At 53.3% G+C, this 24,188-nt stretch overlaps 1 protein-coding gene across 1 annotated transcript; it reads left to right on the forward strand.

Moving 5' to 3' along the window:
• The first annotated feature begins 228 nt into the window (after positions 1-228).
• FAM222A (family with sequence similarity 222 member A) lies at positions 229-23,855 on the forward strand. Its single transcript, XM_021703543.2, has 2 exons — positions 229-310; positions 22,528-23,855. Exons 1-2 carry the CDS (start codon positions 229-231, stop codon positions 23,802-23,804), a joined length of 1,359 nt encoding a protein of 452 aa, XP_021559218.2. The 3' UTR covers positions 23,805-23,855.
• Positions 23,856-24,188: the final 333 nt, after the last annotated feature.

A 24,188-nucleotide genomic window follows, 5' to 3' on the forward strand; every position in this document is an offset into this window, starting at 1 on the left:
TTCCTTTGGTGCCTCTAGGCCTCAGCGTCCTCATCTGTCAGATAAGGGAGAAGGGGTGTATCTGCTTTGAGAGTCTCCAGTGATCTGCTGGGTAGTGGGGAGGCTGCTGGAAGTAGCCAGGGGAAGTGGGAGGCGGGCACGGAGCAGCCTGAGTGACAAGCACCTCATCTCCCTCCTCACAGGGACCCTGCTGCTCGGTGTGCCCCACCGCGGGACCCCAGCTCCGCCATGCTGGCCTGTCTCCAGAGGACCCAGAACCCACCGGGCCAACACCTGGCCTGCCCGAGCAAGAGCCTGGAGCTCCGAAAGTGTGAGTGCACGCCCTCCCCCTGCCCATGCCTCTCCAGCCCCCGCCCCTGTCCCCTGCCTCTGCCCACTGAGTCCACACCCAGCTTTTCTCTCCTCAGGCCTTTGTGGGGCAGATCCCAGCAGGGAATGCCACCGGAACCCCAGAACATCCACCCACCACAATCCTGCCCAGAGCTCTCCATGGTCTAGGCCTTTGCCTGTGCTGTACCCCCTCCCCCACAGTGGCACCCACCCCCTTTGGCTGACTCCCATGGAGTGTGACCTCCTTCCCAGGAGTCCCCTCTGACCCCAACCCCAGCCCCCTGCCTGGGACCCCACGATGCACCATGTCTGTCTCACCTACCATGATTTTCTGGCACTGTTGGCAAAGAGGACAATGTGGAAGCACATAGTCCTCAGTGATATCCCAGCTTGGGGCCTGATTTGCTGTGTGATCTTGGGCATGTCTTTCCCCTCTCTGGGCCTTGCTTTTTCAGTGTGTCAAATTAGGGAGCTGGACTTGGTGATCTCCAGGGGTCTGTCTTCCTTGACCATCTAGGACAGGAATACCAAACCCTCTGATCTGATTTTTTTTTTAGCCACAATAGAGTCTTTTTTGTAATTTGAAGTATTTGGAAACATTTGAAAAACAGGGAGATTTGCATAATAATCTGGATTTATAATGTCTCTTGAAAAAAAAAAAATCAGAGGATCTGGTAACATAGGCCTGGGTTCTTAAACTGCAGCTCTCAGTTAGAAATGAACTATTATTGTCTCTTCAAAGGGGACAGCTATCGGGGCACACCTGGGTGGCTCAGCCAGTTAAGCGTCCGACTCTTGATTTCAGCTCAGGTCATGATCTCCGGGTTATGATCTCAGGATTGTGAGATCGAGCTCCATGTTGGCTCCACGCTGGGCATGGTGGAGTCTGCTTAAGAGTCATCCCCCCCCACTCTCACCCCCTGGCTCATGTGCGTGCGCTTGCTCTCTCTGTAAGAAAAAGGGTAGGGGGACAGCTAGCTCCCTGTTGGTGCTGTCCTATAGCACGAGATTGGTTGCCCTTCATCATTGTGCTTTTACACTGTTGCTCTTTCTCCTTTCTTAATAGGTGTTTATAATTTTTTTTTTTTAGATTTTGAGAGAGAGGTGTGAATAAATCTACAAGATAAACTTCTAGAAAGGGAAATACTGGGTCAAAGTTCTCTGCCTTTGTACTTTTGATAGATGTAGTCTGAGGAACATCTTGAGATGACTCTGGGTGAGACAGCCTGTTTGCCCACGCCCTCACCATCACAGCATGGTATCAGACTTCTAGGCTGGGTCACCTCATCAGTGAAAGTAGGATCACAGTGTGGTTTTAAGTTTTACATGAATGAGGATGACTATCTTTTCATGTTGGGGCCATTTGTTTTATCTTTGAACTTATTCATCTCCTTGGTCCGTTTTTTCAATTGGGTGGTTTTTTGTCCTTACTGAATTATAGGAGCTCTTTGTATATTGCGGAATTAGACCTCTGTCATCTGAATTGCATATGGTTTCCCCAATTTATCATTTGTCTTTGATTCTGCCATGTCTTTGTGAAGTGAAATCTGTATTTCCTTTTAGGGCCTTTGGATTTTGTGTCATACTTAGAATGTCCTTCCTCATGCTGAGATTTTTTTTTTTTTTTTTTAAAGTTCCCCAGGCTTCTAGTTTTTTTATGGTTTAATTTTTTAAATACATGGTATAAAGTGTAAGGTATGGATCCAAGCATAGCAAGTCATTAGAGCAATGCTGTTTTAATTGTTAGAGTTATAATACATTCAAAATTTTAACAACTTTATTGAAATAGAATTCATATACCATAAAACCCACCCATGTGACGTGTACAATTAAGGGTTTTTAGTATATTTACAGAATTTTGTATCCGTCACCCTAGTCATTTTTAGAACATTCTTATCACCTCAAGAAGAAACCCCTTACCCTATTCTGGACTTTCCTAAGAAGGGAACCCTGTAGCATGTGGTCTTTTGCAACTGGCTTCTTTCACTTAGCATGTTTTCAAGGTTCCTTTGCATTGTATCATGCACATAACACCTTTTAATATTTGGTGGTGCTTGTTGTTCCTTGTTAGGCCCCCCACCCTAAATTTCTAGAAGTGGAAATTGGCTATTTTTCTGCCTGAGCTATAGAATCAACTCATCTGGGTAAGAACAAAAATCCTGTTGTTTTTTTCTGGGCTCGCATGAAATTTATAATTCAGGAAGAAATTTTTTTATGTTGATGCCCTCTAGGACCATCAGTTTGTTCAGACTTTTGTGTGTCTCTGGGAATGTTTTAATATTTGCTTCATCTAGATCTTGCATATTTTAAAAGTTTAATTCTGGGTAGTTACCCCCTTTTTTTTGGCTAGTCTTTTCTTCCTGAAATGGAGGTTATTTATATAAAGGCTATTAACTCCTGCCCCCTTACTGAATTCTTTTGTTTGTAATGGTTTTTCCATTTGGTTTCTTAGATTTTCCAGTTACTCTATTTTATCATGTGCAAACGATAACCTTACCTCCTACTTTGGAAGTTTTATACCTTAATTTCTTTGTCTTACTTAATAGTGTTGGCTGCGATCCTTGGAACAATGAAAAATAATGGTAATAATGGACACTCTTGCTTCATTCCTGACTTTAATGAGAAGCTTTTAGGATGTCCCCATCATGCAAAATGCTGGTTTCAGGGGCAGATGTTTTATCAGGTTAAATAAGTGTCTGAGTATTCCTGTTTTATTAAGAATTTTTAAAAATTAAGAATGGAAGTTGAAGCTTACCAAAAGCCTTTTCAGTGTCTATGAAGACAATGTTTTTTTCCTTTAATCATGTAATAGGAATGATAGAAGATCCCTTTACATCAAACTATCCTTGCATTCCTGGTTGAATCCCAGTTGGTCATGGTGAATATTTCAATACAGTGCTGGATTGGCTTGGCTACTTAGGGGTTTTGCCGCAGTTTCATCTGTGAGATTAGTTTTCAGTTTTTTGGAACAATTTTTGTTGGGTTTCATGATCAGTGTTATGCTTGCCTCATAAAGAAAATGGAGGCTTCCCTCCTTTCTCTATGCTTTGTGATAGTTTAAGTAGAAATGGATTATCTGTTCTTTAAAGATTAGTTGATCCTCCATGAAACAGTCTGGGCCCGTGCCTTTCTTTGGGGTGGGAGCTCTTTGATTCTTCCATAATAATTGATCTGTTATAATTGTTCTACTGCTCCTTGAATGAGTTTGGTAAATTATGTCTGTCTAGAAAAGTATTCATTTTATCCAGCTGTCAAATTTACTTGCATGAGGTTGAACAAATTAATTTACCATTTTTATTTATTTATTTTTAAAGATTTTATTTATTTATTTGAGAGAGAGAGAATGAGAGAGAGCACATGAGAGTGGGGAGGGTCAGAGGGAGAAGCAGACTCCCTGCCGAGCAGGGAGCCCGATGTGGGACTCGATCCCGGGACTCCAGGATCATGACCTGAGCCGAAGGCAGTCGCTCAACCAACTGAGCCACCCAGGCGCCCCTAATTTACCATTTTTAAATGATTATTTCATCCTTATTTCTTGTACATTTTGTGCTTCCCTCCCCAAACCCATTCCCCATTTTTCTTGATTAGGTTAGTTAGCTAAGAGGTTACCAACCTCCCCTTCCCAAAGATCCATCTTTGAAATCTATTAGTAATTACCCTTTTCTGCCTTCTAATTTATTAATTTATGCTTTTATTAGTATTTAAATCTTTTTTGTACTTTCCTTGTTTCTTAAAAAATTTGAGTTAGTGGCTTAATTTTTTTTTTCCCTAAGATTTTATTTATTTATTTGAGAGAGAGAATGAGATAGAGCATGAGAGGGGGGAGGGTCAGAGGGAGAAGCAGACTCCCCGCTGAGCAGGGAGCCCGATGCGGGACTCGATCCCGGGACTCCAGGATCATGACCTGAGCCGAAGGCAGTCGCCCAACCAACTGAGCCACCCAGGCGCCCTGAGTTAGTGGCTTAATTCTTTATACTGATAAACAAGAAAAGAAAAAAATATTAAAGGTATGAATTCTCCGAGCACTGCTTTAGTTGTGTCCTATAGGTTCCAATAGAAGGTATTTTTATCATTCTTTTAAAATCTCTTATAATTTAATTTTGATTTCTTCTTTGACCTAAGGCTCATTTGAATTCCACCTATCCACTCAGGTAGTAGGTGCTTTTGTAATTCATTATCTCTAGTTACAATGCATTATGATCAGAGAATGTTGTCCATGATTTCTTTTTTGGACTAAAATTTTTCTTTGTGGTGTAATCAGTTTTTGTGAGTTTTGTGACTTTTAAAGAAGTGTGGCTATTTTGGGGATTCAAAGTTTGGTGTATACAAATTATATCTCCCCCATTAATTATGTTAGTTATGTCTTCCATATCCTTGCTTACCTGTCATGGATGGAGAAATGAATTAGACACCTACTACTCACCTGTTCCCAGTCTATCTCTTCTTGCAGCATCTACAGCTGTGGCCTTATGCATGGTGATGCAATGTCATTTAACACAGAGATAGTAATACTTTAAATCTTTATAGTGAATTGCGTCTTTCTTGGCCATACTTAATATGATGGTAACCTCTGCTTTTTTGATTCACATTTTCCTTGAAACTTTACCAATTCTTTCATTTCAACCTTTCTAAATTACTTGGTTTAGATGTGACTCATATACCGTAGAGCTGGATTAAGCTTTGTGAGAAAATCTGAATGGCTTTTTAAAATTTTTTGAATGTTTTAGCCCATTTACATTTATTGATATGACAGGTGTCTATTTTGTGCTTTATTTTAATTGCTTTGAAAAGTCTCTCTCAGGGCACCTGGGTGGCTCAGTTGGTTAAGCATCTGCCTTCAGCTGAGGTCATGATCCCGGGGTCCAGAGATTGAGCCCTGTGTCGGGCTCCCTGCTCACTGGGGAGTCTGCTTCTCTTGCTCACTCTCTCAAATAAATAAAATCTTAAGAAGTCTATCTCTATGTGATCTGTGCTGCACTGTGTACCCACTAATCATAAAGAAGGTTGTTTTTGTTCCAGTGCTGTAACTTTAAATAATACCCTGATCTCTATTTCTTTGGAACAGTATCTATTACTGTCCCTAAAATGAACAAAATGATGAAATCAATGTATTTCCTTTTGCTCCCTACATTTTCTTAGAGTTCACCTCTTCGAATTAAGCTTTCATTACCTGACATCGGTTTCTTTTTTAAGATTGATTTATTTTAGAGAGTGAGCAAAGCGGGAGGGGCAGAGGGAGAGGAAGAAAGAATCTCAAGGAGACTCCACACTGAGCCCAACGCAGGGCTCAACGCAGAGCTTGATGCGGAGCTCTGTCTCACGACCCTAAGATCACAACCTGAGCTGAAATCAAGAGTCGGACACTTAACAAAGCCTGTGCCACCCAGGTGTCCCCACCTGACATCAGTTTTAAATGTCTTTTGGAGCATCTGGCTAGCTCAGTCGGTAGAGCATACAACTCTTGATCTCAGGGTTGTGAGTTCGAGCCCCATGTTGGGTGTAGAGACTACTAAAAAAAAAATAATAATCTTAAAAAAATATATCTTTTGATCCCAACTATTAAATATGAGGATATCTATGTACTTCTACTTCCATTCCTCTCTTTCCCCTTCCCAACCTTCTGTTATTAGTGATACCATTACTCTGTTCCCAGGACTTGTAATGTTGGTTACATCACCACAGTCCCACAGTTATTGCAGTCTGTCTCCCAGAGAAATAGGGTCAGTGCTCACCACCAATCCTTGCACCTTAGTTTTCCATCATCCAGTTAGTCCATGGGTGTCTGGCTTAAGGCCTCAAGTGACCAGCATTCCAGCAGTTCCCCCAAGTTCAGAAAGGTATATCTTGTCGACTTTCTGCTTGAATGAGTGAAAAATTATCCCTGGGTCACTTTGTTTCCTTGAGGATCTTTGTAGACCATATTCTGTTCTCTAATGTTGAATGTTGCCATGGAGAAGTTGAAGCCTGATTTTTCCGTCTTTAGATTTCACTTTGATCTTTCCATGTCTTTCCTGTTACTACTTTTACTAGCATGTGTCTTGGGGTTGACCGTTCAGAGTCTCTTTTTTCCAGAACACAGTACCATGCCCTTTTGACAGGCAGATCCGAGGCTTGTATAATTTCAGTTTCCTTCTTTGGAGACTGTAGTTAAGCAAAGATTGTCTGTCTTTTACCTGTCTTCCTTTTCACTTTGCTCACTTTTTTTTTTTTTTTGCACTTTTTGTTTTCCTTGTACATTCCATTTTCCTGTTTTGCTTTTATAAGTTTTTTTCTTCTACTCTTGTATATCTGCTCTGTGTTTTTGTTTTATAGAAACAATTGTTTACAAAGTTTTTTCCCTCACAATGAAATATTTGGCTATAATCTTCATCTCGTCTGTGGCTACATTTTTCTGATGGGAAGTGGGGTTTCTTAATTTTTTTTTTCCCAGCCGTTACTTAGGCTTTGCCTTTCTCATTTTCCTTTCGATTAAATACCATGCTGGTTCAGTTTTATTACTTGCCTCTGGAGGAGATGAGTTTTTCTCAGCCCGGCTATTTCCCTCCAGTTGCCTCAGAGACAAACCAGTTCCTACAAGTATGGCTTATTCATGGGATTTCTTTTTAGCCCTACCTTCTTTGATTTTCAGAACCAAGTGGGCCCAGGGAAGGTCTATAACTAGCTGATGCATCCCTGGTTTCATTGAAGCAAAGAAGGGGCTTTAGATTGGTACAGGGTGTATCCATCACAGTTGGGAAGTGTATGCTGCTGGTTTTTTCCGAAATGCACAGCTATGGCACTCTTTCTGCTTCCTCCCTCAGCCCCATTTGATCTCTGTTGCTTTGGGCAGTCTGTCTACCTGCTGTTGTTTAGGGATTTAGCGGTCTCCTAGTTTTGCCAAAAAAAATGAAACTTGTGTTTTTGTTCCATGTTGCTTCTGGGGTATTTGCAGAAAGAGAAGGTATTATATCAACATTCATCAAAATTGAGGTTCTTCTGCTGGTGTTCTTTCAGAGATAGGGGTATAGAGAAATATTTGCCTTATCAAAAACAGGACTGACAGATAATTTGGTGTGTGTGTGGGGGGGGGGGCTTTGGTTTCAAGGAATATGTTTTTCATGCACAGTTCCCTTCATTCCTTTATATGACCTTCAGGGAGAACATATTCTTTTATTAAATTAAGTACTTCACTGAATAGATTGTCCATGGCACCCAATTCAGAAAGCATGAGAATTTAAAATGAAAACTCTCAGAGGAAACCAATGTTGGCAGCTTCTTAAATACCCTTCTGAAAAATACACATGTAGGAGGAACAATAAATACCTTTTGTATAAACATTCACATCCCCCCCACCTTCTTCGTTCCTTGCCTTTTTTCATTACCAATATTTCCCAACAATTACGCACCATCTGATAAAAAGAATGAGGGCATTCTTTCTAACAGCTGCATTGTATTCCATTACATGGATAAAGAATAACATTTTAAACCATCCCTCTGTTGGACATTTAGGTTGTTTCTAGTCTCTTGCTATTCGGAACAGGGCTGTAATGAATCTTTGTACATCTATGTGTATTTGTGCAAAAAAAAATTCTCCCAGGGTGGACTTACTGGCTCAGAGGATCTGTGTGTTTTAACTTATGCCGCCGGCTAGAGGCAGGGGCTGGGCACGATGGCCTTCCTTCCTGCTCCAAGGCTTGAACAAGACAGTGTGGAGGGCCACCAAGGACGTCCTGCTTCTCCAGCTCAGTCAGGCCCTTTGACATCTTTGCACTTATTGGAAAAGACAGTGACTCTGCCTGTAATTGAAGAGCACAGGAAAGAGGGAGGCAGGAAGGGAGATAAGCAAATTGAATTGGGTGCCCGGCTGCCAGTCAAGGCCTGGACACTTGGCAGAGGAGGCTCCTGCCCTTTCCTCCTGGGCATGACTCTGGGGCAGTCAGGCCTTAGGCAGACCCTCCTGTGCCTGTGGCCTTTGGGCAGAACTGAGACGGAAAGGGCTCTCCCTGAGCTTTCTGACCAGACCATAGGCTGTGCTGCATTTCTCACCCCAGGAGAAAGGTCTCAACTGGGCCATGTGTACTGTCCTTGGACAAGTTGGTCAGCTTTTTAGGGCCAGTGTTCTCACTTCTGTAAAGCAAGGGGTCGGGTCAGGTGGATCTAAGAAGCCATCCAGCTCTGACCACCTGTGACAATAATGTCAAAAGCCTGGTCGAGGGAAGATGTGATGCCCAGTCTGAGATGCCCTCCCTCCATTCCTTATAAAATGGCATCAGAGCATCCTGCCTCTACACAAGGCTACACAAGGCATGGCAACCACATAGGCCCAGAACTTGGCCAGCAAACCGGAAATGGCTGCAATGTCCCTCTGTGGGGCCTGAAGTCAGGCAGGTGGAGGAGCCAGGAGTGGGGGTGGCCCTGTGTCCAGGAGCCTGGGCAGCTGGAACAGGTGACCAGAAAAAGTTACCCGGGGAGAAAAAAAAGGAAAAAAATGTGTGTGTGTGTGTCTGTGTATGCGCGCGCACGCACGCACGCAGTGGGGGTCCGTTTCCCCTCCCCTACCTCAGGCCTAACTTCTTGGGCCACTCCCAGCTGGCCAGAGTCCCTGGGTCCCAAACAGGACCTCCTGATACCTGGGACAAAAGCATGTTTTTCTCAGCTGCTCAGGACCTTCCCTGCTAATAAATATTTGACTTTCTCATCGTGGTGTTGATACGTAAACTTGGAGTCCGCACTGCTTTAAGTATAGGCTGTGCAGAGAGCCCCAGAGAGGCACTGTGAGGGTTTGGGGGTGGCATTCAGGGATCTGCCATCCAGGAAGGGAAGAGCTGAGGCAGCTACCCCAGGAGACTGATATGAGCTGCCACCCTTGCTCTGCCAGGCCTCGGGTAAGCGGCACAGCATCTCTGAGCGTCAGACTGCCCTTCTGCAGGTGAGAGTAGCAGGCCCACCCTGCCTTCCTTCCCATGAGCCCCCAGGGCAAAGGCTTGGAGACGGAGATGGTCCGGGGGGTCAAATCCTGGCTGTGCCCCAAATGGGGCATATGTGTGGTCTTGGACAAGGAGTGACTGGCCGGCTCTGGGCCTGTTCACTGTGATGGGAGGGTAAGAACAAGAGAGAACCCCCAGGGCCTGGTAGCAGACCCAAACACTTCACCTGCCCCACCTCCCCCCAGAGAGTGGGAGCCTCCCTCCCCGCACTCAACAAAGGGACAAAAGGTTTCCAGCCCACTCCCTCATCTTCATGGGAGGAAGGGCTTGCTAACCCCGGAGGAGCAGGGAGAGGCTCTTCTCCCCCGCTCCCACCCCTCACCCACCAACCTTGACCCCAAAAGGCTGGAACGGCAGCCCCACGAGCATTCCTGCAGGTGCAGCTGCTTCCACTGACACTAATAAAATACGGAAGAAACAAAGCAATTTAAAATTCCAATAAAATTAAAAAACAAACCTCTAGTAGCAGATTCAATTATGGAGCTGTTGCTGAGTGCAGCCTGGGGACAGAAGGAAGGTCCAGTTCACCCCCACCACAGGAACCATGCCTAGGAGGGGACAGAAGCTCAGAGATGAAGGGCTGGGAGAGGGCCAGATGGGATCAGTCCCCTTTCTATGATTTAACAAATAAAAATCAGCTCTTACACTAGGAAGGAAGGCAAACTTCCTCTGTGACAGAGCATCCACGAGTAACCCACCACAAACCAACCTGAGGGTTGCTAAAATCAGAGCCAGACAAAGATCCAAATCACTGCCTTCCCACCGTGCACAGAGGTCGTGGCCGGCTCAGTGAGACAGAAACAACAAGCTATAAGGCTTAGAAAGAAGTGAAACTAGCTGCATGGAAACCCCAAAAGAATTCAGCAAGAGTGCAGATATAGGCCGACATACAAACACCGCCGTGTTCCCCTGCACCAGGAGTTGGCAAACATTTCCTGTAACTTTTCGGGTATTTTCATCCCTGCAGGCCATACAGTCTCTATGGCAACGTACTCAGCTCGGCCATGTGGTAGCGCGGAAATGAATCGGCATGGCTGTATTCCAATAAAACTTTATTTACAAAAGCAGGCAGCAGGCCAGGCTTGGCCTAGATGTGGTGGTTTGCTGGCTCCTACTGTATACCAACTACAAAGAGCTAGAAATTACATTTTAAAAAAAGATACTGTTACCAATTTTTTTTTTTTTTTTTTTGGAAACAGCTTTCCGTGTATGGTAACACATACCACACACTCCATCCATTCAGAGTGTACTGATGAATACTTCGTAGTGTGAATTCACAGGGTTGTGCCACGATCACCACCATTAAGTTTCAGAACATTGTCTCATCGCCAAAACAGAAAGGCCACACCCATGAACAGTCAGTCCCCATTTCTTCCAGACTCCTGATATTCAACTTGCTCACCCACTGTCTCTGCATTTGCCTGTCTCGGACATTTAGGATAAATGCAATCCTACAACGTGCGGCCCTTTGTGTTTGGCTGTTTTCATTTCCTATGTTTTCGGGGTTCAGCCCCCAAGTAGCTCGTGCCCATACGTCATTCCTCGTCATCACTGAGTAATCTTCCCTTGCATGGCTACATGTTTTCTTTACCATGTGCCCACGGACGGGGGTGTGGGTTGCTCCACCTTTGGGAGCGATCCTGAGTAATGCTGCTGTGAATGTTCGTGTACAAGTCTTTGCGGGGACATAGGTTTTCATTGGTCTCGCGGGTAAACCCGAGAGTTGTGTTGGTTGGGCACGTGGCCATTCTCCGACTCTTTGAGGAGCTCCCAGAACAGTCCCCGGAGCAGCTGTGCTGTTGTGTGTGCCCGCCGGCCACAGGTGAGGCACCAGCTCATCCACGTCTTCACCGAAACTTAACCACCCAGCTTTCTGATCCCAGCCATCCCCCTGGCTGGGAAGTGGGATCTCACTGTGGTGTTGACTTGTGGGGGAGTGTTCTGATGACTAATTCCAGCTCTTTGTTGGTTATAGGTCTGTTTGGATTTTGTTTCTTCGTAAGTCAGACAGGTAGTTTGTGTCTTTCTAGGAATTGTCCATTTTATCCGCGTTACGGTATTATTATGTTAAGAAACTAAAATAAATTGGTGAAAGAGGTAAATGACATTTGTGGAGAAAAGCGTATTCAGTGATATTTTTTAAAGACCTAAATAAACGTAGATATACGCCCTGCACATGGACAGAGATTTCAATAGGGGGAAAATCAATCCAATCCTTACATCCTGACCATTTGTGTATGTGTGTGTGTAACTTGAAAAGCTGACTTTGAAGTTGATAAGAACAAAAGGCCAAGAATGGGCAAGGCGCTTCTGACAAAGAATGTAAGTGTAGGGGACCAGACTAGTACTGCTCTGGCTTAAGGCTGAGGTGGTGGGATCAGCACGAGGACAGAGGGAGCCAGGGCATGGAGCAGAACATCTAGACACGGACCAGTGTGCATGTGAGCTCAGTTTGGGACAAAGCAGAAGCTGCAGATCCCTGGAGACGGACATACAGTGCTAGGACCCCGGTTATCCACATGGAATGAATGACATTGGAGCCCTACCTCACACCACACACAGTGAGGACTTTCAGACAGACTAAAAATCTGGTACCATGCGATGCAAAACCGTATCATTCTTTGAAGCAAAGGATGGGGAATATCCATCAGGAAGGATTTGCAAATGGAAAGGGGAAAAAAGCACAAATAAAGGAAACAAGTTGGAACACATTAAAATTAAAAACTGCCGCTCAGCAAAATGCACCATAAAAAAAAGTCAAGACTAGCCAAAGATTGAGAGGGGGTGTCTGCAGCACCAATGATGGACCAGTATCCAGAACAGCCAGCCAGGGATGTGACTGCAGAGAGCGAGAGCAAGAGAGCAATGCGGAGGGGCAGGGGGTGGGAGGGGGCCGGGTGCATGGGGAGGGAAGGGTAGATGAGTCAAACCCATGTGGTTGTGGATGGAGACAGAGTGGGTATGTATGTGGCCACAAGGAGGGGAGATGAGGCAGCAGTTCCAAAGGGCACCAGGCAGGCAGCAGTCAGCGAGCTGGGCACAGGGAGACCATGAGCAGTAGGCTCTCAGAGGCCAGGCAGGGAGCAGGTAAGGGAAACTGAGACACACGTGAGGGGCAGGAAGGTCAGGCTGGGTGAGGGATTAAAGTCTGCCCAGCCCAGCCTGCAGGGCCCCCTTGGGCACTCCAGGGTGTGGAAGGCGTGTGTGGATGCACGCATGAGCCTGTGAGCACCTCCCTGTCTCTGCGTACAGGACAGCCCCTCAATACCTGGGCACCTGTGAGTCCACACATGTGCCCCTAAACATCTGAGCGTGTGTACGTGTGAGCCTGCATGCATGTGCACACACATGGTTGGAGAATGAGAGCATCCTTCCTGCAGTGCCCAGTGATCACCGCCACCCTGCACTGCCCAGTCTGGTCCAAAAAGAGCTAGAAGGCAGGCGGCCAGCCTTCTCTGAGCACCCACCCAGGTACCAAGATTTCTGACACGCATTCTCTCACGGAACCCCCAGTCTGTTCTCTTAGGGCAGGTGGAGGCCAGGGAGCTGCGTCACCCCCCTGAAGGCACCCTGCTGGTGGCTGGGGCACCTGGATTCACACCCCGGTCAGCGGGCTGGGGGCAGGTCAGGGTTTTTGGCAGCCACCCTCGTCCCTCCCCCCCAGTCCTGCCAGTGCAGGCCAGAGGACAGCTGCATCTGCCCTGGCCCAGCCGCCTTCCCCACCTCCCCCACTTCCTGGGCGGCCTCATTAGGGATTCTGCTGGTGCCACCAGCTAATTAGTGTCACGTTAACTGAGCATTCAGGAGGCTGCCACCTCCAAGGGCAGAGTGTCAGCAGCAAAGGGGAATTCAGATGCGGACTGCTCCTCCCTGTGGGCTTGGGCCAGGCCCTGTGCTCAGGGACCCCTTGTGCCCTCAATTGCCTGGGACACCCCTCCCGCATTTCAGCAAGGTAACGAGTTTGGTGGCTTCCGGAGCCCGAAGGCAAGGACGAGCAAAATGTGCAACCGCATGAGAAAGAAATGGCATTTGCTGAGCACCTACTGTGTGCCTGGCACACCTTTAGTCCTCCCACGCCTCCTAGGGGAAAGCCACAGTCCGCTCCATCTTACAGTCAAAAAAAAAAAATCCCAGGTCCCCCAAGGGAACAACTTCTGTAAGAGTGTGTCCAGTGGACCGGCAGGAACCTGCCATCAGCTGGACAGTACCTGGAGGGCAGGCATGTGGCCATGGGAGGTGCCTGGGGGCCCACGGAAAACCCCGGAGCCTGGAGCAGGAATTCTGGGCTGGTGTCTCCCCACCGCGCCACCCCCACCCCTGAATCCACCACCATGCCCTCCTCTACCTGCCCCTCGGGGAGCGACTACCACGGGCCTTACAGGGCAGAGTATCGCACGGACTTCGGCCACCTGTGATTTGCCCACCCCTTCTCCCCTCAGAGACGAGAAACTGAGGGTCCCGTTAAGCGGCCTGCCCGAGGTCAGCCCCCGAAAGCGGTAACGCTGCGCATCGCTCCGCCACGGCCCCACCCCAGCCGGAGTCCTCGCTTTGCACCTGCTCTCCTGCAGAGCCCCCACCCGTCCTCCCGAGCTTCTCCCCTCCTGGCCGGGGGCCGCCAGGGGCCACCAAGTCCCGCTCTCCTGTCTCCCTGTAGCAATATTAAACCCCACTCAAAGGGCTGCTTTTTTTTTTTTTAATTTTTTTTTTTTAAGATTTTATTTATTTGCGAGAGAGACAATGAGAGACAGAGAGCATGAGAGGGAGGAGGGTCAGAGGGAGAAGCAGACTCCCCGCCGAGCAGGGAGCCCGACGCGGGACTCGATCCCGGGACTCCAGGATCATGACCTGAGCCGAAGGCAGTCGCTTAACCAACTGAGCCACCCAGGCGCCCTCAAAGGGCTGCTTTTAATTGGCTTAATATACTCATTAATAACCACGTCTCTTAAAGCACCTGTAAAAGGCCCATAACATTAAACTAATGGCAGGAACAGCTCATCCGCACTTCCAGCCAGCCTTTTAAATCTCCCGACAGGACTCTAATGGGGGCCGTGGGGCAGGGCGGCCCAGCTAGCAGGGTGGGTGCCGTGGTTCCTGCGCATGGGAGCCCCGGTTCTCTCTGGCTGCTGACCCCGCAGCCTCCCGGGGGCCTCGGAACAGGGGCGTCACTGGACTCCGCAGCACCTTGCAAGCACCTGCTGTGGTTCCACACTTTTTTTCAAGGGTCAGGGGTGGTGAGAAAGAGCCGGGCTTGCCCTCAGCATTTCACCCAGGAGACAAGGGACAGTTACAGCATGGGGGCCCCGGGACGGGGGAGGGGGTGCAGAGCCCGTCCCCGCAGAGACCCAGAGCATCAGAGGCAGCAGCTTCTTACTCCGTTCTCACAGTGCGTAACTCCTTCTGTACGCCAGGCTCTATATGGATGGTTCCACCCGACCCCAGACTCACCAGTCTCCACCAGGAGCTGGGGGGTGCGGTGGACAGAGACGGGGGATTTCCCACCGGGGTGTGGGGGACCGATGGACACAGACCAGATGAGGAGGGTGTCCACGGGTTGTGAGCACAAGGGGGCATCATTCCAGCTGGGCTCTAAAGGACCAGTGGGAATTTGGTTACCAACGGGAAGCGTGTCAGGGTGAGAGACCTGTCCCAAGCCAGGGCGTCCGTGGTGCACAGTGACCGAGAGCGGGGGTCCGGGGGACAGATGATGGGGGCTCAGAATCTGGCTCACAAATCTTTTCTGTGCCACCAGAGCTCTTGAACCAGTGGTTCCTTGGGCCACCTCCCACCCGGCAGGTGTATGGTTTGCCCTGCGCGCTGTTCCGAGCACGGTTTTGGGGGTGCGCGCCTCTGGGCCGGGCACAGCCTCCCCACCCACCGCAGTCCCTGCCCGGCCCATTCCCAGTACCCCTGTCCTCCAGTACTCAGCAACGACATGCAGGGAGTAGCATTTGCAATCCGCACTTGAGACCCTGTTCCCTGAATGTCTCCCCTCCTCTTCTGAAACCCAGGGGACGTCAGAGGGCAGGGCTGGGAGGATCTGGCACCATGCCTGGCCCAGGGCAACGCTCCACCGAGGGTGGCTGTCGGCATGTGAGAGGGGGCCCAGGGACACCGTGGGTGTGTCCAGGGGGTCTGTGGGGAAGGAGGGCTGCAGAGAGAGGTCAGGGTCACATGGCCGAGGCCTCAAATGCCAACCTGAGCGGTTCAGGCTTCACACAAACAGGGGCTCAGTGGAGGGTGTTACAGAGATGCACCTGGGGGCTTTAGTGAATTCATCACCACCAGCCACCATGGCACCCCGAGGATAGGCCCCTTGATGGCCCTCATAAAAACTCTCCCAAGACCAGCAGCAGCATCCCCATTTTGCCCAAGAGAAAACTGAGGCCCAGAGAGGGGTAGTGGCCTGCCTGAAGCCACACCGTGAGCGGCAGAGCCGGGATTTGAACCCAGACGTCTGTGACTCAGCCCACGTTTGCCGCCCCCTCCCCCCCGCGCAATGCTGCCTTCTCACAAGGCTGCCAACCCCCCTCCGCGCTCCGCTCAGGAGTAGAGGCAGCCTGACAGTGGCGGGGGCCCAGGCGGGGAGCCAGGGAGGGCCTTGGGCTGCTCAAGGCCAGGGGAAGAGGCGGCAGCTCTGAAGCAGGCTGCATGACGCAGGCATCAAGGGCAGGGCCCTGGGAGGAAGGAGAGCTGCGGGCCTGTCCCCCACCCTAACGCAACACACGGTCCTGGCCAGCCCCTGGCGACTGCAGAAAAGCGCAGAGAATAAAACACCCCCCTCACCAGGCAGGGACATGCTGGCATCTGGGACTTTTCAAGTCTTGGCTTGACCCCACCTTCGAGAGGGAAGGAGAGAGACCGAGGGCTCATGGGTACAGCCCCTCTGTAACCTCCTTTCCACAGGCCTGTACTGCACACCTTTGCCCACTTTGTCAGAGCGTTCTAGAACCCGAGTTTTAAGGCCCAGCAAAGCACATTTCTGCTGAGGACCTGCTGGGTACTGTCTCGTGGGGACAATGAGGATGCTCCCAGGACTTCTTCGTGAGGCCCCTTTATCTGCCCTATTTTCCACCCAGTAGCCTGAGGGATCCCATCAAAACTCAAGGAAGGTCATGTCTCTGCTCTGGTCCCTGCCCTCCAATGCGGAGCAAGAGCCCAGGTCCTCACAGTGCCCAACCCCGCCCACCTTCTACGACACTCTCCTGTAGACTCTGCTTCCCCCGTCCCCTTGGCCTTGGCACTTGCTGTCCCCCGGCGGAGACCGCTCTTCCGTCAGAGAGCCACGTGGCTCTCTCCCTCACTTCGCAGCCTTCCCTCAAAGGCCACGTGATCAGAGACACCTCCTTCGCTGATCACCGAGTCCACACTAGGCACCCCTCCCTGGGTCTCTCACTGCTCCCCCGTGCCCTGCTGTTTTGCTTACTGTGCTTGCATAACAAACTACCCCCGGATTCAGTGGCCTCCCACAGCCATCTGGTGTGCTCGGAGCACGGACAGGGCACAGTGGGGAGGGCATGTCAGCTCCGTGACGCTGCCGGGAGCGGGGTCGGGAAGGCCTCTGCTGGCTTGGGAAGACCCGGGCTGGGGGCTGGACTCTTCCGAAGGCTTGCTTCCTATCAGGTTGGTGGATGCCGGCGGTCCACTCAAACGCCCACACGTGGTCTCCATGTGGCCTGGGCTTCCCAGAGCACAGTGGCTGGGTGCCAGGGATGGACACCCTGACAGACCGACACAGAGCCACCTCGGTCTCCGTGCGAAGCCACACTGCCTGTAACCGCCCAGCCAGGACGGCCGCCTGGCACCACGCCTGCCACGCTCCCCTCGGCAGAACTGAGTAGCTGAGTTACTTCCCGTTCGAGCGCAGGAGGAGCGACCTCCACTACTTGTGGGAGGAGTTGCCCAAGAATTCATGGACAGGTTTTAAAACTAGCACGCCCGCTTTGTCCTTGTTGCCGGGGCCTGTGGCTGTCTGACGTGGTATATAGGATTGTCGCCCTGCTAGACTGTCAGCTCCATGAGGGCAGAGACTCTGCTCTCACCGTCGCTGCTTCTCCGAGGCCCTGTACACGGCCCACATAGGCAAGGGCCTGGAAGCTGGAGGGAGGCTTCGGAGAGGCAGCTCTCCACAGGGCTGTCTCCTTGGCTTAGTTCCTCCTGGGACTCGTTCTCCCACGTGTCGTGACTGGCCACAAACAGGGACCCCCAGGCTGGAGGGGTCCGTCCGGACACAGCCTCGTCATCCAGTAAGACATTCCCGGAGACCTACTCTGTGTCCTGTAGACACTTGGGGACACAGCAGTGAACAGGCCAGCTCAGGGACCCCGAGTCTGCTGGGGCAGAAGGACAAGCGCAGGGCCACCAGGATCTGCTGTGGTGCCCGTGGTGGCCATGCCCAGGTGCTGATGGGACCTCCGGGGGGGTCCCCTAGTCCAGCTGGAGGTATCAGGGAAGGCAGGGAGGGAGTAGCATCGAAGAGAGGCCCTGGGGTCCCCCAGCAGGCTGCCCCCCCCCCTCGCCTGCCACACGTTAACCCTGTGAGCCCTGCCACCCATCCTTACCACTGGGGACGGCTGGCTCAGCTGGCTCCTTCTGTGAGGCCCGTCTGTGTCATTACCCTGACCACATGGGGCTGTGTAGCTGGGCTGAACTTGTGGCTGCCCCCCCCATCCAGGGGAGAGTCTAGAGCCCTCACCAAGCTCCAGGGTAGGGGGCCCAGCCTGGCCCAAGTGGCCAGAGACCCCCAAGCCATGGCTGCCATCCCTTAGCAGGAAAGGCTGGGTCTGAGGCACCTAGGATGGCTCAGGAAAAAGCCCCTCAGGAACAAGGGGTAGAGTAGGAGCTGTAGACTCCCAGGGCCACAGAGACACTGCAGCCAGGCCAGGTTTGAGACAAGGGACTCTGGTCACGTGCAGGGGCGGGTCCACACCCCCCCTCCCTCCCCCCCGGCACTCGCAGTCACAACACTAAAGAACCCTCAGCACAGGCCCAGGTGAGGTCTGTTGTGGGCTGCCAGCCAGCAGGCTCCAGGAGCGGACCGAGGGCAGGGGTGACAGCTGCCTGGCCTACGGCCTCTGGGGGCTCACCTCCCGCCTCTCTGGGCCCCCAGGCTGACTTAAAGGCCCCTCCTTGGGATGCAGGTGCGGCGGAGGGGACTTGGAAGGAAGGCAGACCGGGTCTGCAGCTCAGCTCTGCGCCTCTCCCAGTTGTGTGGCCTCCGAGGCTGGGAGCTCCCTTCCTCATCTGCCAACGGGGGCCTGGTGCTAGTTATCTACTGCTGTGTTAACTGGTTGCTTCAGAACTTAGTGGCTTAAGACATCGATAGACCTGTATTCTCTCTCATGGTTCCTGTGAGTCAGGGATTCAGGGGCGGCTTCGCTGGGTAGCTCTGCTCTGTGTCTCCCCTGAGGCTGCAGTCAGGGTATTGGCTGGGGCTGCACTCATCCAAAGGCCTGACCAGGGCTGGAGGACCTGCTTCCAGAAGGCCACCTCACGTAGCTGTGGGCTGCTCCCAGAGCAAGTGATTCGAGTGGGTGAGGAGGAAGCCCAGTGCGTCCATGACAGTCACACTGTGTCTCCTCCCTGGGACCTCAGAGGTCCCACGGGTCGCCTGGCCTGGGAGGAGACTGTACCCAGGGGTGAGTACCAGGTGAGGTGAGGAGGATTGCACAGGGAGCATGGTAGATCCTGGAGGCTGCCTGCCAAATGCCACAACTCGTCTCCTTCCTCCTCTGTAAAACGGGGACCCCTCCCAGCTCTCAGAGGGGTCAGGTGCTCCAAACAAGAGACGTCGAGAAAAGCTGTGGGCGCAGAGCCTAGCCCGTACTCAGCGCAGCCAAAGGGCGGCCCCCATCTGCTCCCACAAATGCTGGAGGCCCCAACCCAGCCTCATGGAGCGCTGCTGACCGGCCGGGGCCCAGACGGGCTCCTCCTCTCAGTGAATGGGAACCAGTAACAGGCAGGACTCTTTTTATCCGCCCCCTCCTCCTCCTTCTTCTTAAAGGTTTTAAACACCTAATTTATTCCATCCATTAGATAGATTTTGTAGATTTAATCATTTTCACAGTTGGTGGCTCATTGGATACTCAAGATAAACTCCAAACGAAAGTATAATGGTGAGGACAAATGAGTTTTCACACGACAATGGCAGAAACCTGCTTGGGAAGAGGGTTTAAGAGGAACAAAAATACACACAGATGTAATTTTTTTCCCCGGCAGCTGCTTTTGCTGACTATAGTAGGTTACCACAGTTAATTTCACCAGTTTTGTTCATCTGTAAAATTGCATAAAAGTGACATTTTTGTGCTCATTATAGCAACTGCTGATTTATGGCTGGTAAATGAAGAGCTGGTCCCTTTTTTGCGGGACTCTCCGAGCGGCGCTAAGTGCCCATGAAATTGCTTGTATAATGTAGTTTAAATCCAATCTCGGAGAAAGATTCCCCCGTTGGCCAAAGTGACATTTCCATTCTCCACACCGAGTTTATTTTAGGCCACTTGGGGGGGGCTGCCCCAGGCAGGGTCAGGATGGAGGCCTGTGGCCTGACAGGGGTCAGCTCCACCTGCCCAGCCCGGATGGAGGGGCACTGGCCCAGTCTCCTTGGGATGCTGAGGGCTGCCTACCTCTTCCCTCCCTGCTGCCCTGCCCAGGTCAGACCACATTCCTGCACCTCAGGGCAGAGCGAGATGACCTTTCTAACACACATGCCTGCCCCTCCCCCTCCCCTGCGTAACACCTGGGACAGGGCTTCTCCAACACTCTTGTGGAGGAGGCAGTCCTGTGCACTGTAGGATGTCCCGGGGCATCCCTGGCCACTACCCACTGGACACCAGTCGCTGGGGTGGACGCTTCCCCAACTCAAGTGTGAGTGCCAAATGCATCACCAGACTGGTCAATGTGCCCTGGGGTTGGGGGGGGGGCGGAGAACCACTGCCCTACAGTGAAGAGGCCCCTCTGTACCAGCCCAATGCCCTCCCAGGCCGCCTCTCACACACGATTGTCTGCCCTGGGCTTCTGCTCTCATTCTGAATTACTTACACTTCCCACTCGGGACAGGCTTCCTCACCTCTGGACCTTTGCCTGTGCTGTTTCTTCTGCCTGAAATCTGTTTCTCTGCTCCCTCCTCACCCCTTTCAAGATCATTGCCTTAACTGGGATGCTCTTTCTTCTATAAAGCTGTCTCACTTTCCAAAGCCTGCCTGAGTGAGGCCCCCCTGCATCCCAAAATGCCTTGCCTCCCTATCACAGCACATAACCTTGCTCAGATTGGCTGTGAGCCCAACAAGGGGATTGGGGGTGAGCCTCGGGAAGGATGGGATGTGGGGTGAAGCCTTCCAACGGATGGGGAGGAGGCCTGGGGAAGGTGGTGGGGTCAGCACTCCACCCCAGCCACCATGCCAGGCCCACCTGCGCTGGTCAGGAGGAAGGGCAGCCCGAGCCCCTGCCCCTTCCTCCCCAGGAAGGCCCTTATCCCAGGCAGATGCGGAGGGTATTACCACTCCCGCGTAGAGAGCACCTGCTTCTGCTAACGCCACCCCACCACACACAACTCATTACAACTCACAGCCACCCTGGGAGGCAGTGTCCCCGGCAACATCACCCCCATTTTACAGATGAGGAAACCGAGGCTCAGAGTGAGGAAGCCTCATTCTCAAGTACCCCCCAAGAGTCACTGGTGGGCCCCAGGGGTGCTCATGGGGCAGGAGGAAGGCAGTGTGCCGTGGAGACCTTGAGGGGTCCCCTCGCCCCCTCCCGGACCCAGAGAGGTCACCCCCTCCCAGCACCGACTGCACGCCTCACACCCTCTGCTCAGCCCCTTGGCACAGTCATTCCTCCAAGCCACCCTGCAGGACTGGTACAATCATGATCCCCATTCCACAGGTGGGGAAACTGAGGCTCAGCCAGGCAAGCCATTTGCCCACAGCCACAAAGCCCCACAAGCAGACAGGATTCTACCCAGCCAGCTGGTTCTAAAGCCCAGAGTCTTCCCAGCTAGCTGATGGAGGCCCCTGCTCCCTTCCCCACCCAGGGACAGTCCTGGGCAGCACCGAGAATGTCTCAGGCCCAGGGAGGGGCCTGGGATGGGAGACGGGGGTCCTCCCACAGCAACCCGCCTCCCCCATGGAAGGGGCCAGTTGTGCCACCAAGAGTGGGACAGTCAGCCTGTCACACAAAGTGCACCGTTCAGCCCCATGCTGACAGCATGCAGAAAAGGCAGTGGTGACAGGCAGACTCGGGGAGGGGCTGGGCAGCCGGGGCCCGAGCACGGGCGTGGGAGCAGCCGGTGGAAGCCAACAGAGCAGCTCCTGCCTGCACCATGTCCCCGCTCCAGGCCTTGGGCTCCATTCACGGAGCAGCACGCTTAACCGTCCCACAGAGTTCGGCAGGCCCTCATCGCCCCATTTTACAGGTGAGGAAAGGGAGGCACAGAGAGGATGATGAAGAAATAGGAGGAATGGCCTCCCAGCAGTGCGGTGTTAAGGCAGGTGACACCAAGCATCACTGAGCATGTGGAGCCCCCAGAACTCCTGTGCTCTGCGGGGGTAGGGGGGAGAGCCTGGCACATTCTCTTTGGCAAACTGCGGGCATTTTCTCCTAGAGCTGCATCTTCACCTGCCCCGAATCCCCCTGCTAGGCATAGTCCCAACAGAAGTCCCTGGATAACGTGGGTATGAGGACGTGTGGTGCTAAGTGTATCAGCCCCAACGCCATCAGCAGTAGCAAGGATGAGTACATTGTGATGTCGCGTCCCACACGAGGACCACGGAGCAGTGAGAAAGCACGAACCACGCCCCCCCGCCCCCGGGGGGATCCCACAAGCCACCCTAAGTGGCAGAGGCCGATGCCGGCGGGGTCGCATGGCAGGATTCCATCCTCCCTGTACAGACACTGCCGTCAGACGTCAGGACAGCTGTGCCCTCGGGCGGGGACGCAGGGGGCTCCGGGGGACAGGCAGCGTCCCTTCGCTCGGGCACCCGGGTGTTACAGGAGCGCGCTCCGTCCGTGAAAGTTCAGCTTACAAAACGTGTGGCTTCCTTCCCCTACTTGACACCAGATCTGGAGCTTCGGAGCGTAGAAGGAACAAAGTGGAGGAGCCAGGGGATGGGTGGGGAACCGACGGAGGGAGGGGCAGAGTGAGCCCCGCCCCCCTGCAGCGGGCGGCGGCGGGGCTGCGGCCTCCCGGGTCACGGGGGCGGCTCTCACCTGTGCCTTCCTCTCCGACCTGTCCCCGCAGGCGAGACGGCGGCCAGCTCCATGCATTCGTCCCGCTACCCGAGCCCGGCCGAGCTGGACGCCTACGCCGAGAAGGTGGCCAACAGCCCGCTGTCCATCAAGATCTTCCCCACCAACATCCGGGTGCCGCAGCACAAGCACCTCGGCCGCACCGTCAACGGCTATGACATGAGCGGCCAGCGCTACAGCCCATACCCGCAGCACGCCGCCGGCTACCAGGGCCTGCTGGCCATCGTCAAGGCCGCCGTCTCCTCCTCGGGCCCCGCCGCAGCCGCCGGGCCCGCCAAAAGCGTGCTCAAGAGCGCCGAGGGCAAGCGGACCAAGCTGTCGCCGGCCGCCGTGCAGGTGGGCATCGCGCCCTACCCGGCGCCCAGCACTCTGGGGCCCCTGGCCTACCCCAAGCCCCCCGAGGTGCCCGCCCCGCCGCCCGGCCTGCCCGCGGCCGCCGCCACCGCCGCCTCCGTCATCCCCCTGCCCGGCCGCGGCCTGCCCCTGCCGCCTTCCAACCTGCCCTCCATCCACAGCATCCTCTACCAGCTCAACCAGCAGTGCCAGGCTCCGGGCGCCGCGCCCGCCGCCTGCCAGGCCGTAGCCGGTCCCCGCCCCAGCCCGGCCAAGCACGGCCCCGTGCCCGGCTTCCCCGGCATGGCCTACTCGGCCGCTGCCGGCCTGCCCGACTGCAGGAAGGGTGCCGAGCTGGGCCAGGGGAGCACGGCGGCCTTGACGTTGGCTGGAGCCACCAAGCCTGCAGGGTACGCGGACGGGGGCCTGGATTACCTGCTGTGGCCGCAGAAGCCGCCCCCACCGCCACCCCAGCCGCTGCGGGCCTACAGTGGCGGCACGGTGGCCAGCAAGTCCCCCGAGGCGTGCGGGGGGCGGGTGTATGAGCGGGCCGGCGGGTCGCCCCTCAACTGCGGCATGGGGCTGCCCACCGGCTTCACCGTGGGCCAGTACTTCGCCGCCCCCTGGAACAGCGTGCTGGTGACCCCCACCAGCGACTGCTACAACCCGGCGGCGGCGGCAATCACCGAGCTGGGGCCGGGGGCGGCCCGGGAGCTGGTGGGGCCCCCCGTGGAGGCCCTCTCGGGCCTGCCCAGCAAGAGCGTGTGCAACACGGCAGTGCTGAGCAGCAGCCTGCAGTCGCTGGAGTATCTCATCAATGACATCCGGCCGCCCTGCATCAAGGAGCAGATGCTGGGCAAGGGCTATGAGACAGTGGCCGTGCCCCGGCTGCTCGACCACCAGCACGCCCACATCCGCCTGCCCGTCTACAGATAAGGCCTGCGCGGCGGCCGCACGGACAGACGGACAGGGTGCCGGGCGGGGAGGCAGGCCGCGGAGCAGGGTGGGCGGTGCCCGGGGGCACCCGGCCTCGCCCCGCGCCCGGGTGCCCGTGGAGGCCCACAGGGAAGCCAGGCTGGCTGCTGCCGTGCGGCCACCTGATGGGGAGTAGCAGGGCGACCTGGCTCCCCCAGGCACCCCCCCCACCATCGGCTGCCCTAGGACACGGGGAGGGCCCAGGGCAGCCGCGGACGGCCACCCCGTTCTCCCTCCAAGCTGGCAGAGGCAGGGAGAGAGAAACCACCTTAAAACAGGAATGGTTCTTTCTGGCTTTCCCAGGAGAGGAGCTCAGGCCAGGGTGGGATACAGGAGGAAATGTGA

Source organism: Neomonachus schauinslandi, chromosome 14 (genome assembly GCF_002201575.2).
Source record: "Neomonachus schauinslandi chromosome 14, ASM220157v2, whole genome shotgun sequence".
NCBI classification, from domain to species: Eukaryota; Metazoa; Chordata; class Mammalia; order Carnivora; family Phocidae; genus Neomonachus; species Neomonachus schauinslandi.

Excerpts from the sequence above, each read along its gene's own strand:
- FAM222A (XM_021703543.2), top strand. The coding sequence starts at position 229 with ATGCTGGCCTGTCTCCAGAGGACCCAGAACCCACCGGGCCAACACCTG. Across the intron at positions 311-22,527 it reads GAGCCTGGAGCTCCGAAAGT|GCGAGACGGCGGCCAGCTCC; the intron begins GTGAGTGCACGC and ends CTGTCCCCGCAG.